Source organism: Myxine glutinosa, chromosome 6 (genome assembly GCF_964187855.1).
Source record: "Myxine glutinosa chromosome 6, kmMyxGlut1.1, whole genome shotgun sequence".
Taxonomy (NCBI): Eukaryota; Metazoa; Chordata; class Myxini; order Myxiniformes; family Myxinidae; genus Myxine; species Myxine glutinosa.
Window position 1 is genome coordinate 67,296,475 of NC_136266.1, and position 18,094 is coordinate 67,314,568.

Below are 18,094 nucleotides of genomic sequence, written 5' to 3' on the forward strand. Positions count from 1 at the left end.
GGCTGTCGTCTCAGCACTGCGTTCAACCTGCTCTGACCTCAAAACATTCCTGAGGGTCGTGCAAGTGAAAACCCACTGGCCGCTGATATCGCGCCGTCCACCACATTCCTGTGCGTTTGAGTGTCACTCATCCGTGCAACGTTCGTTCCACCGTGGTGCGGACCAAACCGCGAGGGTCTGCCCCTCCAGGTCCCCCAGCCAGATGTGCAGAATTTGGCCTTGGGATTTGGATCGAGACTTGCTGTCACGTGAAATGAAATCGATGCAGATTTGCAGCGATTGTTCTTAAAGTGCTGAGCCATGGCCTTTTCACTTTGAGCTCACGGCAAGAAGACAGCTTTGCTGGACCCGGGCCTCCTTTCAGGCCTTTTTCCTGTGATTAACAACTCCGGGAGCCACTTGCTGGCTTGCACACCTTTGCCAAAGAGTTTGCCTGATCGAGCAAACCCTTTGCTGCTTGTATCGTCTTCCGTACAAATTATTTGTTCTGAGTTGGACGCAAAAAAATTGCAATTTTATTGTCCGTCCGTGCATTCTCCGACTTTGTTACTATGATAACTTGTGAACCACTGAATGGATTTTAACCAAACTTTGCACAATTGTGGGTTGTAATACAAAAATGAACTGATCCAATTGTGGGTTCAACAGGTCAAAGGGCACGTGCCCTTTGAAAATCATTTTGCAGATCATAACTCGAGTTTGAAGCATCTCATGTTGACTCTCTTCTACTTATCTCTCCTTTCTCTCTCGAGCTCTCACTCGTATGACCTTTAATGTTTCATGTGACCTTTAGTCGAGATCAAACGTAACAGCGGGTTGACATCTAATGCGGCAGAAGACGTATCCATCGACACATTCGCGTGAAACTCTATTTTATACTTTCTTTATCATTGGTAAACCAAGTCGGACCAAGTTAGCAAAGCTAAAACAAATTGGTAAACCCTGACACATGTCACTGGGGTGTCTGATGATGGATATCTGATGAACGACTTCCAAATAACATATATATAGAGAGCTAAAGGGTGATGTGCACTCTCACAGCCGGTGGTCAAAAATAAAACGTTTTAAAGGCACCTTTCTTGAGCCATACCTTAAACACTTCAGCACTGCATCCACATCTTCGGACGATTTCGTGAAAGATCACTCCACCTGGTGTTCGTCTTACATACTGATGCTGCTGATTATGAGCAGCAGCTGATTGAAGAGTAAGAGGAAAGGTGCAAGCAGAGAAGGTTTTGAGACAGCAACACATCCTCTTGCTCGGGTACTGGCCAGTGTGTTCAAAGCAAGAATTTGCCTCACCAGCCAATTGCGGAGTCACCCCCAAATCAATAACGGTTGTCATGGTCATCCTTGCCCTTGAGGGATGAACGAATGAACAAAGGAATAACAATTCGGCGAACCATTGTTTCGACTTTATACCCATTGATTGCGCAGACTTGTTTCATAAAATGGATCATGTTCGGTCTCGAATATTTGGTCAATATTGAAGATCCATATCAGAAATACTGTTTGAAACATTTTTCAAAAGGTGCTCTAATGGAAGTTGAATCCTGCAGAAAGAAGGTCATTCCATCTTCCATTTACTCCCTACTTATCCTAACTCTGGTACTTCTGTGTAACTCATTATGTGACGAGAAACCAAGGGTTGTCATGCAAAGCACGGCATCCTAGGATCAGTCAGTGTTGTAGAGCTGATCCAATAGTAGAACAGACCTCATGTGGTCTGACTACAGCTAAATTAGGGGAGGATTTTGGGTGAAATGTCAAATATATATATATACTAGACGACCCATGACCCGTTGGGTCAATGTTATTATATGTAATTAAGGGGTTACCATGGTTACAGTGGGGGTCAAAGGTCAACCTATGGCGAAGATATATAATTTTCTCACACTTTCTAATAGAGAGGCAAAATGCCATATAAAACTAAATTTACTGGTTCTAATTGCTTTTATTTATCAATCCTCACATAGAAGAGCAGTTTTTAGTAATGAGCAGTGAGGAGAAGACCCCTCAGCCAATGATGCCACACCGCAGCCAATGATGTGACCCCTCAGCCAATGATGCCACCCCTCAGCCAATGATGTGGCCCCTCAGCCAATGATGCTACACCTCAGCCAATGATGCTACCTCTCAGCCAATGATGCTACCCCTCAGCCAATGATGCTACCCCTCAGCCAATGATGCTACCCCTCAGCCAATGATGCTACACCTCAGCCAATGATGCTACCCCTCAGCCAATGATGCTACCCCTCAGCCAATGATGCTACCCCTCAGCCAATGATGCTACCCCTCAGCCAATGATGCTACCCCTCAGCCAATGATGCTACCCCTCAGCCAATGATGCTACCCCTCAGCCAATGATGCTACCCCTCAGCCAATGATGCTATACCTCAGCCAATGATGCTACCCCTCAGCCAATGATGCTACCCCTCAGCCAATGATGCTACCCCTCAGCCAATGATGCTACCCCTCAGCCAATGATGCTACCCCTCAGCCAATGATGCTACCCCTCAGCCAATGATGCTATGCCTCAGCCAATGATGCTACCCCTCAGCCAATGATGATGATGATGCTACCCCTAGACGACCCATGACCCGTTGGGTCAATGTCAGTTTGAATAGATATGAGAATAGAACTAAAGCGAACGCTGGACATCATCAGGGAGATTATTTGGGCCAGCAAGCCATAAGGCTCACCTCTCCAGCGTTCTAAATCACTTACCTGTGACACGTGATTTCGGCCCTTATCTCCGATCACGTTGACGGAAATCACCACAGCATATCGTCAAGATCCCTCCAAAAGGCTCGTCTTTGTCACATACATCACGCAACGTGTGATCCACAGCCTCGAAACTCTCTCTCCTGGTCATAGGACACTCATCCCACACGATGAGTTTTGTACTTCGAAAGAGGTCTGCGATAGTGGAATTTTTATCGATGTTGCATACGCCATCTTCCCTCGGTGTCAGAGGGATTTGGAACCTTGAGTGCGCTGTTCTTCCACCAGGCATGAGGGTAGCAGCTATGCCAGATGAGGCCACCGCAGGGCAACTTCTCCACTCGCTCTCCACTTTAGAGAGAATCAGGTTAATAAGAAACGTCTTCCCTGTGCCTCCAGGTGCGTCAATGAAAATCATTGATGACTGATTCGTGCGGATGTTGCTATTCGCGTCCATAGACGTGAGGTGTGATTCGTTGTCCGCATCCGTAGCGCCGTCGGAGGGTTGATACGACATTCTTCCTGCAAATAGTATTGTGTTTGTGCTATCGTTTTGCCGATCATCAAATGACAAATAAATTACATTGTGAAAATTAAAGATTTCAAATAAACCTATTTAAAGTGTATGCACATATAAATAATAAAAAAAATCGAAGAAATATCTCTCGGTATTTTCCTGAAACATATTTTACTTCCGGGTAATAATGTTGAATGAAATGACGAAGATATATACTGTATGCCTGTTATTTTAGGCGGTGTATTTTCGTATATCAACGTGGCGCGATTTTTAAAATATATCTCTGCAATTTCCCGTGTGTGCGTGAATGTTCTCAATTATTTATTTTACCGAGTCTAAAACCATCGATAAAAATGAAATCAGATGGTGACTGAGATTGAAGATAAAGGCGTGAAACACACTCAATGGCCTTGAAGATACAAGCCTTTCAGAATTCATTTCGTTCTATAAACGGAAACTTTCATCAGATTTTCTTCCCGTTTTTTTTCAACCGAGTCTAAAACTATGTTAGCGACTGTGAAAAATGAAATGATATATCGAATTTGATTTGAAATAAAACTGAGAGAGAGAGCAAGACACCACGGGCCTACAAAACAGGCCTCAAAGCTAAGCGAGTTAATAAAATGGTGGATATTACTACTCTCTCAAAGGGGTAAGCCACGCCCCCGGACCGATCGAATGTTACATACAAACACGCAAGATTTCAATTTTATAATTATATAGATAGATAGATATAGATAGATATACAGTCACGTGAAAAAGTAAGTACACCCCATGTAAAGTTTTGACTTTTTCAACATATTTCAACATACAGCTATTTGATCTTCATTTCAACAATATTGATAGATAAAGGTGATATAACATAACAAATATCATGAAACATTTACATTTTGTAGTCCATTGTATAATTTAAATAAACATAAATGCAAATTTCGCATGTGGAAAAAGTAAGTACACCCTTGGCTCTAATACGTGGTATTGCCCCCTTTGGCAGAAACAACCTGAAGTAGGCGTTTCTTATAACTGTCTACCAGTCTCTGACATCGACTGGGAGAAATTTTTGCCCACTCCTCCATGCAGAATTATTTCAGCTGTGCGATGTTTGAGGGGTTTCTTGCATGCACAGCTCGTTTCAAATCCCCCCACAACATCTCGATGGGATTTAGATCCGGGCTATGACTTGGCCATTCCAGAACCCTCCATTTCTTTCTATTCAGCCATTCCTTGGTGGATTTACTGGTATGTTTAGGGTCATTGTCATGTTGCAAGGTCCACCTTCGGTTGAGATTCAACTTACCGACAGATGGCCTCACATTATCCTCAAGCACCCTCTGGTACAATGAAGAATTCATAGTGGATTCTATGATCGTGAGCTGCCCAGGCCCTGATGCAGCAAAGCTGCCCCAAACCATAATATTTCCACCACCATGCTTTACAGTTGGTATCAGGTTATTGTGGTCAAATGCTGTCTTTGGTTTTCGCCAAACATGTCTTCTGGTACTGTGGCCAAATAGCTCTACCTTTGACTCATCTATCCAGAGCACATTGCTCCAGAAGTGCTGGTCTTTGCCTAGGTGTTCATTGGCAAACTTTAGTCCTGCCCTGATGTTCTTTCTGGACAGCAAAGGTTTCCTCCTGGCACACCTCCCATGTAGATCAAATTTGTGCAGCCTCTTTCTAATGGTAGACTCGTGCACTTTGACATCAACAGTGGCAAGAGCTACCTGTCGGTCCCGTGATGACATTCTGGGGTTCTTAGAGACTTCTTTCAGCATCTTGCGGTCTGCTCTCAGGCTGAATTTGCTGGGGCGGCCAGGCCTGAACAAGTTGGCAGTTGTTTGGAATCTTCTCCACTTGTAGATGATCTTCCGGACAGTCGAATGATTGATTTCAAATTGTTTGGTGATCTTTTAAAATCCCTTCCCAGACTCGTTGGCATCTATAACCTTCTTTCTGAAGGCCTCAGAGAGCTCTTTTGATCTAGGCATGGTGACGACGCACACTTCAACAACAAAGAGCAAACCAAACTAAATGACTGAGGTCTAAATAAGACAGGTTCCTCCAAGATCCTCTCTAACAATGTTCTAATCATTTGCACCTGAGCTGGTGCACCTGATTCTAATTTTAGGTATTTGAAGTAATGATAAATGTAGGGGTGTACTTACTTTTTCCATATGCGAAATTTGCATTTATGTTTATTTCAATTATACAATGGACTACAAAATGTAAATGTTTCATGATATTTGTTATATTATATCACCTTTATCTATCAATATTGTTGAAATGAAGATCAAATAGCTGTATGTTGAAATATGTTGAAAACCTCAAAACTTTACATGGGGTGTACTTAATTTTTCACGTGACTGTATATACTGCATATGGATACACAATATGGCATCGAGTGGGAGGCAGTGCGCTTTGCCGCCTCCCCCTCATCGGGGATGAATGGGACCAAACACCGTACCAAATTCAACAACTTCAATGGTAGCAAAGACCATGATGAGGGTGGCAGCTTCATTGGGACAGAGGACCACGCACATGGCACCCAGTGTCACTTCGCTCAGCATGTTTTTGTGACGTGGCCTAGGCCTGCAGCTTAGTGGGTTCTGATAACTCCCTCCGTCCGGAAGAGGGACCGAGCTTTGTTCACTCCTTTTTGCCAACTTCCTTCCTCTGAGAACAAATGGGACAGCGTCGGTGGGATCGAAGACTGTGCCAAATTCAACAGCTTCGATGGGAGCAAAGACCGAGCCACCAACTGCATCTTTGATGAGGCGAGGGCCTCGCACGTGATGCCTGGTATCATGCTGATTGACATGTGTATGGGACCAAATATTCTAGACTGCGGCATGGCCGTGCATCCTAGAGGACTTTATCGAGTCCATCCCACCGAGGATGAGTGGGACCGAGCTTCGGTGGGATTGAAGACCGCACTGAATACAACAGCTCCGGTGAGGCCGAGGACTGTGTTTGTGGCATCCGTTATCACGCCAATCAACATGCGTTTGGGACGCTGCTTACCCATGCAGCTTGGTGCACTTTGTCGACTCTCACCCGCCATGGATGACTCACTTTTGCCGAGTCCCTCCTGCGATGCAATTTGTCATTTCCCTCCCTTTGAGGATGGTTGAGAGCAAGATTCGGTGGGCCCGTATCTGGAGATGGTGACCAGCGGTCGTGGCGCGCCATGTCTGGGCGAGCAGGGGTGTCCACGGGTGGAATTGGGAAAACCCCTGGAGGTCTTGCATGAGGTCACGCAGAGCGAAATTGTTGCCACTAAGTGGTTAGAGGGAAACGGAGCATGAATGAAGAGATGGCTTGGTCCATTAGTCGGTCTTTTCTGGGGTGGAGATGGGTGCTTCAAGACCAGGGAAGGCTTCTTTCAGTCTTGGTCCCCATGTTTGGAGATGAAGACCGGTGGTGGCAGGTGACTGACTGACTGACTGACTGACACACACACACACACACACACACACACACACACACACACACACACACACACACCGAGGATTCGTGCCTGGTGGCTTTGATGGGGCAGAGGGCCGTGCACATGGTGCCCGAGGTCACGTGGATCGTCTGGGGCACAGCTTGGCCTGGCGGCTTGCTGGGTTTCTCTGACTTCGTCATGCTGGGCTGATTTCATCACTCTGGGAGCATGGACCCAGGATTTGGTGACGCCTTTATGCCATGTTATGCCTGCTGGGAACCGAGCTCTGTGAGATCCAGTAACGTGACGAATACAACAGCTTCATGGGCGGCTTTGTTGGTGGAAGGGGGAGGTGCCCGTGGCTTGATGGGTTTTGCCGACTCTAACCCATCGAGGAGGACACAAACGGGTGCACAGGAAGTGGAGCCTGAGATTTGGTGGACACGAGTGGAAGAGTGGCCTGAGATTTTGCAGACCCGAGTGGAAGGGGGGGCCTGAGATTTGGCAGACCTGAGTATAAGGGGGGCCTGAGATTTGGTGGACCCAAGTGGAAGTGTGGCCTGAGATTTGGTGGACCCGAGTGGAAATGGGGGCCTGAGATTTGGTGAGCCCAAGTGGAAGGGGACCTGAGATTTGGCAGACCTGAGTGGAAGGGGGGCCTGAGATTTGGTGGACCCGAGTGGAAGGGGGGCCTGAGATTTGGTGAGCCCAAGTGGAAGGGGGGCCTGAGATTTGGCGGACCTGAGTGGATGGGGGGGCCTGAGATTTGGGGGGCCTGAGATTTGCTGAGCCCAAGTGGAAAGGGAGCCTGAGATTTGGTGGACCGGAGTGGAAGAGGGGGCCTGAGAAAGACGGGGACTGGTGGAATGAAACACGCATGCACTCACACCCGCAAACAAAAACACGTGCATGGGTCGTGATATGCACTTACACATGCCTGATTATGGTTTATACACATGTTTAGCTTTAGTTTTGATTTTGGTTTTGCTTTGGCATGTTTTGTTTTGTTTTGTGTGACAACATATGCTGTGTATTGTATGCACACATGTTAGTTTTATGCATTATATACCTATTGTGCATATGTTTCATGGAATACACACATGTTATATGTTACATATTGTACAGTGGTATATGTTGTGTACACACCTCTTATGTGTGACATACAACAACAACATGCATTTTAAGGCCATTTTCCCTGCTAGAGCGGGGGTTAGCCTTGCGGTCCCCATGACAACTTCTCCATCTTGCCCTATTTTCTGCATCTGTCCTTGTTAACCCCCTTGCCCGCATTTCTTCTTCCACCATCTTTGGCCAAGTCTTTCTCGGTCTTCCCCGTCCTCTACTTCCTTCTACATTCATTTCCATCACTCTTCTCAACCAGTCACTTTCATCCTTCCTCAACACATGACCAAACCATCTCAACCTGTTCCTCTTCACAACATCAATCACAGGCTCTATTCCCATCATTTTTCGCAATTCATCATTTGTCTTCCTCTCTCTCAACGATACTCCGCACATCCATCGAACCATTCTCATTTCCACCCTTTCCAACCTTCGTTGCTGCTCTACGTTCATTACCCATGTCTCGCTCCCATAAATCATAACACTTCTCACACATGCAGCATACACCTTTCCCTTCAGATTCAACGACACTCCCCTCCTCATCAGCACGCCACTCAGTTCCCGAAACTTCTTCCATGCACATCTCACTCTAGCAACCGTTGCCGAGTCTGATCCACCTTCTCCATTCAGCATGTCTCCGAGGTAGCAAAATGTTTTCACACCTTCCAGCTTCACGCCGTCTCCAAGATCCAACTCAACATTTCCTCCATGTGCAGCTCCCTCTGTGCACACCTTACATTTGAATGTAGCTGCCACACTGGTTAATGACCCTCTCAGACCACTACATTTTTGATGAACCCACTCAGTGCACATTGTACATTGAATGGAGTTCACTCCGACACCCTTCCTGGACACAGCACAGGGCCTCTTCCCAGTTCTTTCCACCTCACCACATGCTTTACCACTTGCTTTCACCTTCGTCTTTCCGATATTCACCTTCAGACCTTTTGTCTCCATACATTCCTTCCACTTGTTCATCTTTTCCTTCAGTCCATCCATACTTTCCGCAATCAACACCAGATCATCTGCATACAACAACTCCCACGGTAAACCCTCCTTTACGTTCTGAGCCAGCACCTCCATCACAGCTACAAATAGTAGTGGACTTAGTACCGACCCCTGATGCACTCCCACCTTCACCTCAAACTCATCACTGTTCCCGTCCTTCGTCCTTACAGCTGTGCGCGCTCTTTTGTACATTGCCATCACTACTCTGATCAACCATTCCTCCACTCCTAACTTCCTCATTGCCCATGTCAATACTTTGCGTGGAACCCCATTGAATGCTTTCTCCAGATCAACAAACCCAAGAAACAACTTCTTCCTCTTCTCCATGTACTTCTCCTGGAACTGCCTCACAATAAAAAGCGCATCTGTCGTTCCTCTTCCTGGCATAAATCCAAACTGCATTTCGTCGATCTTCACTTTCTTCCTTATCCTCCTCTCCAACACCCTTTCCAATACCTTCATTCCATGCTCCAATAACTTTATCGCTCGGTACGAGCTACAGTCCAGAGGGTCACCCTTTCCAATACCTTCATTCCATGCTCCAATAACTTTATCGCTCGGTACGAGCCACACTCTAGAGGGTCACCTTTCCCCTTGTATAGAGGGACGAGGGTACTCAGTTCCCAATCCACTGGAATGCGGGCTTCTTTCACCGCCAGATTACAGATCTCTGTCATTCTCTTCACACCTCAACTTCCTGCTGCCTTCAACATATCTGCCACAACTCCCGTTGGCCCTCCCGCTTTTCTACTCTTCATTGCTTTTATCGTTTCCTCAACTTCCTTCTCAGTTATCTTCTCTGCCGGTCCTAAAACTGGGTTACTCTCTATGTTGCCATCCCATTCATTCTCTGTCTTCAACAGCATTTCCATATATCTTTTCCATCTTCCTTTAATTCCATCTGGGTCCACAACGATTTGTCCCACTTCATCCTTCAAGCAACTCACCCCCATCACATCACACCTCTCTTTCGCTATCTGCTTTGCAATCCTGAATACTGCTCTCCGAATCTCTTCCGAATCCAAGCGTTCTCCGAACATTTTCCTACATGCCTCCTGCGCTTTTGCTACCTCTTTCTTGGCTGCCTTATAACTTTCATGCTCTGCTGTTTCTGCTCCCGTACCCTTCGCCTTCTGCCACTCCTTCAACTTCTTCCTCTTCTCGTCAATCCTCTTTCCAACTTCATCATCCCACCACCATGTTTCCGAGTGCCTCGGTGGTCCTTTTGTCCATCCACATACCTCACCAATGGCTCCCAACAGACTAGCTTTCATTGACATCCAACCACTTTCAAGCTCAACCACATCATCCTCTACCCTACTCAGCCTCTCTTTTAATGCCTCCCTTACTGTCACCTCTTTCAATCTCCACACCTTCATTCTCGGTTGGTACTTCACCCGCCGAGCTCTCCTCGCACCTTTCACCCTTATGTCGCAGACAACCAAGTGGTGCTGTGAAACAGCCTCCTCCCCCGGGATCACCTTTGTGTCTCGGAGGTGCCCCCTATCTCGCCTACGCACCATCAGGTAGTCAACGGTTGTCGTCGACCCACCTGACGTGTATGTAACAAGCTTATTATCCTCTTTCTGGAACTGAGTATTACAAATCAACAAATCAGCTCCATCAGCAAACTCCAAAATCCTTTCACCTTCTCCATTTCTCACACCATATCCGTAACCCCCATGAACTCCCTCAAAACCATCCATACTCCTTCCCACATGTCCATTTAGGTCTCCTCTACCACAACAACTTCCTCATCTTTCACGTTTTCCATCAGCTTCTCTATCGCACACCAGAACTTGTCCTTCTCTTCATCGCTCCGACCAACCTGCGGAGCATGTCCCGAGATGACGTTCACCAAGAGCTTTCCAATCATCATTTTCACCATCATCAACCTATCACTCACTCTCGTCACACTCACCACACTGTCTACAAACTCCTCAGAAAACAGGACACCAACACCATTCATACCCTCCAGGCACCCTTGCCACACAAACTTGTATTTCTGTCCCTGCCTACCCTTGACCATTCTCACACCACCTCCCTTCCATCTCGTCTCTTGCACACAACATATGTCCACTCTTCTTCTGACCAATACTTCCACCACTTCTCCTGATCTCCATGTCATTGTCCCTACATTCCATGTCCCAAACCTCAGAAACCGATCTCCACTTCAGGCTGTACCCTGCCCATATGTCGTTGTAATTCTCATGGTTTTCTTTTTGAGGCAATGTTTTTATGGTCGGATGCCCTTCCTGACGCCAACCCTCTTAGTCGTCTCTTACGACACGCAGGGGTACGGTGTACCTATTCTAATCCAGGGTAAACACTGGGAAACGTTTAAAACATGGAAATTCTGGTGGGGGGGGGGGCATCACGGCTGCGGGGGCCCCGTCAGCACCACGCCACGTTTGCCCGGTTAGCACCAGCACCCGGTGTGACATATTGCACTTAATTTGTGCACACACGCAACTCCTACCCCCCCCCCCACACACACACACACACACACACCACACACACCACAAACACAACACGCACCACACACACACAACACGCACGCGCAGAGAAGGTGGATATATGGAGACCTGGGAGGGCTCCCCTCCACCTTCTGAAACCCGCATTTGTAGATAAGAACCAAAGACACACACACACACACACACACACACACACACACACACACACACACACACACACTACACACACATACTACACACACAAAGTGGTGGCTGCTCTAGGTATATGCAAGGTCGACTATATAGAAAAACAGCGACTTGTCTGGCCCATGAGTCAGTTGAGTCACCCTAACTGGTTCCACAGCATTAATTAATAAATAGCACCGCAAATCATCATGGAAACCAATTTCAAGATGGCTGCCGTGGCGGCCATATTGAAAATCGCAGCGCGCCCATTATTCGAAAGGACCCTTCCTCTACTCAACCCCAACACACACTGCAAAAATGGATTTAATCGGACAAGCGGTTCTGCTCGAAATTGATGGAAACAAAAAGTTGACGGACGCCCGTGACGACAATACCCCTTAGCCCAATTTGGGCTGAGGGGTGAAAAGCATCAAAATGTCATAAGAAGAGGAAGGAATAAGAGAAAGTCAATTTGAGGATCATTGGAGCCAATCATGCTGATGTCATATTGCAAGGGAGACAACCTTAGGCATCAGAGAATGATTGTCATTGCCCTTTGTTTGAATTGTGTCAACAATAACAGAAAATGACAACAAGAAGAAGCAACATCGAGAATAAGGAGCAAATCCTGTTGACGTCATAGTGAAGGAGACAACCTTAGGTATCGGAGAATGTCATTGGCCATCGTGGGAATTGTACCGGTGCTGATTAGCATTTTAAAAATGCATGTGATGAAATTTGTTTCTGCTTGCTGGGCAGGAAGCCCTTATAGGTGAGCAAAAAAAAAAATCGGAAAAAATTGCTGATGCAGTAGTTTGTGTATGAACTGCATCTGCACTCGGCAAATGTCTTTGCGATGTTCCAAAAGAACTTGGGAGATTGTGTTGTCGATTTGTGTGGGAGGGCACAGCACAGGGAGCTTGGAAAAAGTTGCGGAGAAACAAAAACCCTTATTGATCGTTCAAGCGGACTTTCTTGTGTGCCAGCACAATAGGATCTTTGGAATTCGTGCAGTGAAAACCTGGAGTTCACTTTAAAAGACTTTCCCATTCAGTACATGAGGTGGATATCTATTAATTAGAACTTTCTTACTTTCTGACACTCTCCCTCTCCTGCTCTCTCTTTGTTGTTCTCTGTTCAGTACTTCCAAACCAGCAATTACACTGGGTGGTTTGCCTTTGCTTTCAATGCAGCCCACACATGGTCGGCACACACATCGATGCCTCGCCCTGCATATGAAACACCGGGACCACAGTTTATAGCAGGGTCGACATTCAAACCCAGACTAGACCACTCGAAGGAGAGTGTGCATACCTCTGGGCCATCACACCAGCCCCAAACACACATATAGACATGCACACATATCATGGAGGGAGGCACGGGAATTAAATGGCCACCCCATCATAACAACATGCCGAGGCAAACATTTAATAGTTAGAAATATGGTATACTAGCAGAAGTACCCGGCATTGCCGGGCGGGGGAGGGGAGGGGAGAAGAGTGGGAGGGGGAGGGGGAGAGGAGAGAAGAGGGGGGGATGGGGCGGGTGAGGGATGGGAGGGGGTGGGAGGGGGGAGGGGGGAGGGGAGGGGGGAGGGGAGGGGAGAGGGAAGAGGGGGGGATGTGGAGGGTGAGGGATGGGAGGGGCCGGAGGGGGAGGGGAGGGGGGAAGGGGGGAGGGGGCGGGGGGAGGGGGGAGGGAAGAGGGGGGATGGGGAGGGTGAGGGATGGGAGGGTGAGGGATGGGAGGGGCGAGAGGGAGGGGGGGACCCGGCAGAAGTACCCAGCATTGCTGGGCGGGGGAGGGGAGGGGAGGGGAACGGGGGGGGAGGGGAGAAGAGGGGTGGGAGGGGAGAAGGGTGGGGGAGGGGAGGGGGAAAAGGGAGGGGGAGGGGAAAAGGGAGGGGGTAGGGTGGAGGGGGAAGGGAGTGGGGAGGGGGAGGGGGGAGGGGGAAAAGGGAGGGGGAGGGGGAAATGGGAGGGGGAGGGGAGAAGGGGAGGGGTAGGGTGGAGGGGGAAGGGAAGGGGGGATGGAGGGGGAAGGGGGAGGGAAGGGGATGGCCAGTCAACAATGACGTTGCAGTTCTCATGGTCGGAGAGCAGCACAACAATCGGACATAGTCCTGCATATTCACAACAGCACGAAGTGGATTTTGGAGACTCACCGATCCTGTGACGTCCTCCAGTACCGGCGTTGCCGGGCGGGGGAAGGGAGACCCGTACATTCCCAACCCGTACATTCGCCCTCTCGACTCAAGCTCACTCGGACAAAAGCCTCGCACAAATTACACCGTGAAGGCCCAATGGTCATGTCTATGCCACAAATCACGGGCGCACTGAATTGAAAATATATAGAACGGTCATACTCCGTGAAAAGTGAAGCCGCCATGTCGCCATCTTGGTCAGCACGACTTGACCAACTCGCTTCGCGGATCTCGTTTTGTGCGGCAATAAACTGCTCCAATCGGTTACGGAAGGGTTGTGGAAAGACGTTTCACAGCTGTTTCAAAGACATTTAATTCATATCGCACAAAATCGATACAAAACACGATCGCATAAAAGGTGAAAAAACGTGTGATGTGTGACGGGATGGAACATCACGTGATCGCTCTGAGCGAATCAGTCTGGCGGCGGTAATGGAACATCACGTGATCGCTCTGAGCGAATCAGCGAGCTGCTCTGGAGCCGGCTGAGATTAGCGGGTACTTCGCTGAAATGCGCTGAGGTAAATATGAATAAAAAATATGGATCGTCAAATATTTTGAGTTCGGCCACGTTCGTCCCAGGCTCAATGGCCATGTCTATGTCAAATATCAAGCACGTAAGACTCTCCGTTTAGGAGTCTATCGGTAACATTACACACACACACACACACACACACACAAACTGTGTTTTATATATATAGATGAGAGTTTTACTCTCATATACCATAGTTGGGCACAGTTATAATTACAGCAGTCTGCAGAGAATAAGGAAAGTAAAGGGACACTATTTTTTCTTTAAATGTATTTCTTATAGATGTGTATCAGTGCATTATGTGTACTTACTTTTTCCACATGCGAAATTTGCATTTATGTTTATTTAAATTATACAATGGACGACAAAATGTAAATTTTTCATGATATTTGTTATGTTATATCACCTTTATCTATCAATATTGTTGAAATGAAGATCAAATAGCTGCATGTTGAAATATGTTGAAAAAGTCAAAACTTTACATGGGGTGTGCTTACTTTTTCACGTGACTGTATGGGAGGTGGATACAATAAATGTGTGTGTTTTTTTATTTATTACCTGGTGTGCACGAAGCAAAAAGCGGGTTTAAACAGTTGGGTCACTTTGTCTCTCTGTCTGTCCAAAAACGTCAGTTTATGATCAAGGAACAACTTAATTTCAATTGAATGCTATATTATTAACATGAATTGTAAAACGAACCTGCGGTTTAACTCAGAATTCATCCCAAAGTATTTTGGCTCTGAATTCATCCCGATTGTGCATGCGCAGAGAGGAGCGACATTTTTTATTTATTTTAGTCTGTCTGCTTGTCTGGCCATTAAACAAAATTGAAAATCATTCCAAACAGGAAACTTATTGTTTTTAGAGACGTCATAAAGGACACAAACCACAGGCACGAATAACTAATGTGACGTGTTAAATAAGGTGGTGTAAAAGATGCTGCGTCAGTGACAGTAAACTTCCTAAAAAATATTTACACAACATTTAAAATCTTTTTTTAGTTTAAATTGAATTATATACTTGAACAATGGAGAACACAAATCGCCTTTTAGCACTTTAGGTTTAACCGTATTTGGCCAAAATAATACGTCATTTTGCATCATCTCGACCAATCAAATTTGCCGTTCGCAGACCCAGCACGCGTCTTTTATTATTAAAACCGCTCCGGGTAAGGTGTTCTATGAACTCACTGGTTTGGAATAATCTGTTAATGTTAGGTTGAAGTGGTTGACATAAAAAGGCAGAAGCACAGCCGTGTGTTCCGCTAGCCAGAAGCTTGCTATCGCTTGCGAAGCTGTTCACTTGATTCAAAGCGATCAAGCAAGCATTCATTGGAACAGAGTGCTCAGCACCGCTGAACACCATGGCTGTCTTTTTTTTCTTTTCTTTTTTTGTATACAAGATCGAGGCTCGTGTAAGAGCTGGAGGGAGGAGTGGGATTGAAGAGAGTGCGGGAGTTTGTTCTAGAGGTGGGTGTAATGAGAAATGAAAGAGTGAAGGTGAGCAGAGGGTCTTGATTTTGGCAATTTCACCAGAAGACAGTTTCTGGCAGATATTGTGCGACCTGTAGGAATATTTGGGGGACAGAGCACAGATAGAGCTGGGGGAGCAAGGCCATATAGGTGTCGGTAGAAGACAGAAAGACCACCTACCTGCCTGCGGTGAGTGAGTGAAAGGCCCTCACAATCAGCTTCATCGCAGGAGATTCCAATGATTCTGAAAGCTTTGGTTTCAACAGCGTGAAGCCGAGCTAGGTGTGAGGCAGGAGCACCAGCCCAGAGGGGAGAGAAGTATTCCATTAAGCTGCGGATGAAAGCCTTGTATGTGGTGAGGAGCTCAGGTGTGCCAAGTAAGGACTTCGCACGACGGAGGATGCCCAGTCGGTGACTGACTTTAAAGGCCAGCTTGGAAATGTGATTTTCCCAGGAAACATCATGTCAGACAGTGAGACCCAAAAGCTTGAGTGACAGAACTTCTTGGAGAGGATTGTTCAGAAAGTAGATGGGAGGGGATGTAGTGAGAGTGTGAGATTTGTCAGGATTGAAAGACATGTTCCACTTGTTTGACCAGTCTGTGATTTTGTCCAGGTCTGCAGAGAGTGAGGAGGCTGCAGACTGCCGATCTGAGGGATGAGGAATGAGGCGGCAGAGATTGGAGTCATCAGCAAAGAGATAGAGAGGATTTTCCAGAGAGTCGGAGAGATCATTGATGAAGACCAGAAAAAGCACAGGGCCCAGAACACTACCTTGGGGAACTCCAGCCTGAACAGGAAGTGGAGACGAGAGCAATCCATTCAGGGCCACACGTTGACTACGACCAAAGAGGAAGTCTGCAAGCCAAGCGTGGAGATTTCCATGGATACCATAGGAGGAGAGTTTGGTGAGCAGGGTGGAGTTCCAGACCGTAAGGCACGAGATATGTCAGTGGAGACGGCTCTGATTTGCTGTTTGGCATTGAGGACCTCCATCCATTGTTGAGACAGCAGAAGCAGCATGTCCAGAGTGGAGTGACCTGGTCTGAAACCAAATTGATCATCAGAGATGCATGGAAACATCAGTCTGCATGGAAACAGCTATTGTGGTACTCGAGCAAATACTTTCTGTGTCGTTGTTTTCAGTTTTACTCGACCCTCTTGTGACAACTTCCCCAAAATAATTTGTTGTGTTGGAAGCGGCTACAGAGTCTGGGTAAGAGAGAAGTCAGGAGTTAGGAGGACCATAGGAGGAAAGACTCGAACAGGTGTGTGTGGGGGGGTTTAATGGACTCGAACTTATTTATGGACGCTACCATTGTGCATGTGGTTGTGGGTGGGGGGGGGGGGGGAGTAGGGTGGGAGGTTGCATGTTAGTTGATCTTGAAGAATTAGGATGAAAAGTGGAAATAGCAATAAAAGAATGAAATGCACATTTCAATAATATTATAAGTATACATAACAGGGGTATGCTTCTGAACATGTCATTGGTTGTAGTATCGTTTTGAATCTGCTAGGGCGGCCATTTTTGCTCACATTTCCCAAGTGGCTTGCGAAGTGGTTGATGTGGAATTACTGGCTTGGAAAGGGATAACAAGCTGCTTGCTAACGGAACACCAGATATCTGAATTTTTGAGCCGTTTGTTTATCCGGATGTCCTGTAATCCTGTTGACCCAAATTCGCCTTTTGGAACTTCAAGGTACCGCCGGTAGCCACATCAAGTAGGATTTCACTTCTAAATTAGTGAGTATCGATGGATTCCCCTGTCACCATCAATCAGAAAAACCCCTTACCTTACCTAACGTTAACTCGAACTGATCAACGAGTGATGATCAACCGTCGATGTCCAAGTGAAGGAATACGGGCGAAGATGTGGGAGAATCATCATGATCGCTGCCTGGAAGGAGAGGGGGCTTGGAGGGCGAGGCTGGCAGCATGAACAGTGAGAAAGGGCGGGCGGGCCAGAGGAAGGCAGGCGGGAGGTTTATGGTTGGGAGTGGGGGGCGGGGGGGCTGGAATAGGGAATGGAAGGGGGGGGGGGATAGTGAACACAGCGGCGCTCTGTGGCTGTTCCGCTGCCGGCAGGTCCCAACAGAGGAGGAACAGGCTCCCAGCTCCCCTGGACTTCATGGGAAAAATCTGGGACCTGCTTCCAATGTACCCTCAGTTCACCACCTACTACTACCCACAGTACCTGGCTGCCAAGGTAGACAACGTGCGGGTCCTCTCGCGTTACCGGCACTGCGTTTAATGGACTCGAATGTTGCTCTTTGTATCGCGTCCTTGTTTTCCATTGGATTCTAATTGATTTGCTTCTGATGGTCATCCATCAGTTTGTCATTCCATCGCGCCCTCACAAACGAGCCCCGTGTTCTCCGTACATGGCTGCCTCACCGGGCGATTCTCCGTGCGCGACGTACGGCCCCGAGAAATTTCCCATAATTCAGCGC

At 47.2% G+C, this 18,094-nt stretch overlaps 1 protein-coding gene across 1 annotated transcript in view; it reads left to right on the top strand.

The window, feature by feature from the left end:
• The first annotated feature begins 17,672 nt into the window (after positions 1-17,672).
• LOC137429920 (RNA-binding motif, single-stranded-interacting protein 1) overlaps positions 17,673-18,094 on the top strand; it is a 508,487-nt gene continuing 508,065 nt past the window's right edge. The window contains exon 1 of the mRNA XM_078779968.1: positions 17,673-17,850. Coding sequence (XP_078636094.1) covers positions 17,773-17,850 — 78 coding nt within the window. The 5' untranslated portion in view covers positions 17,673-17,772. The remainder of the gene's footprint in view (positions 17,851-18,094) is intronic.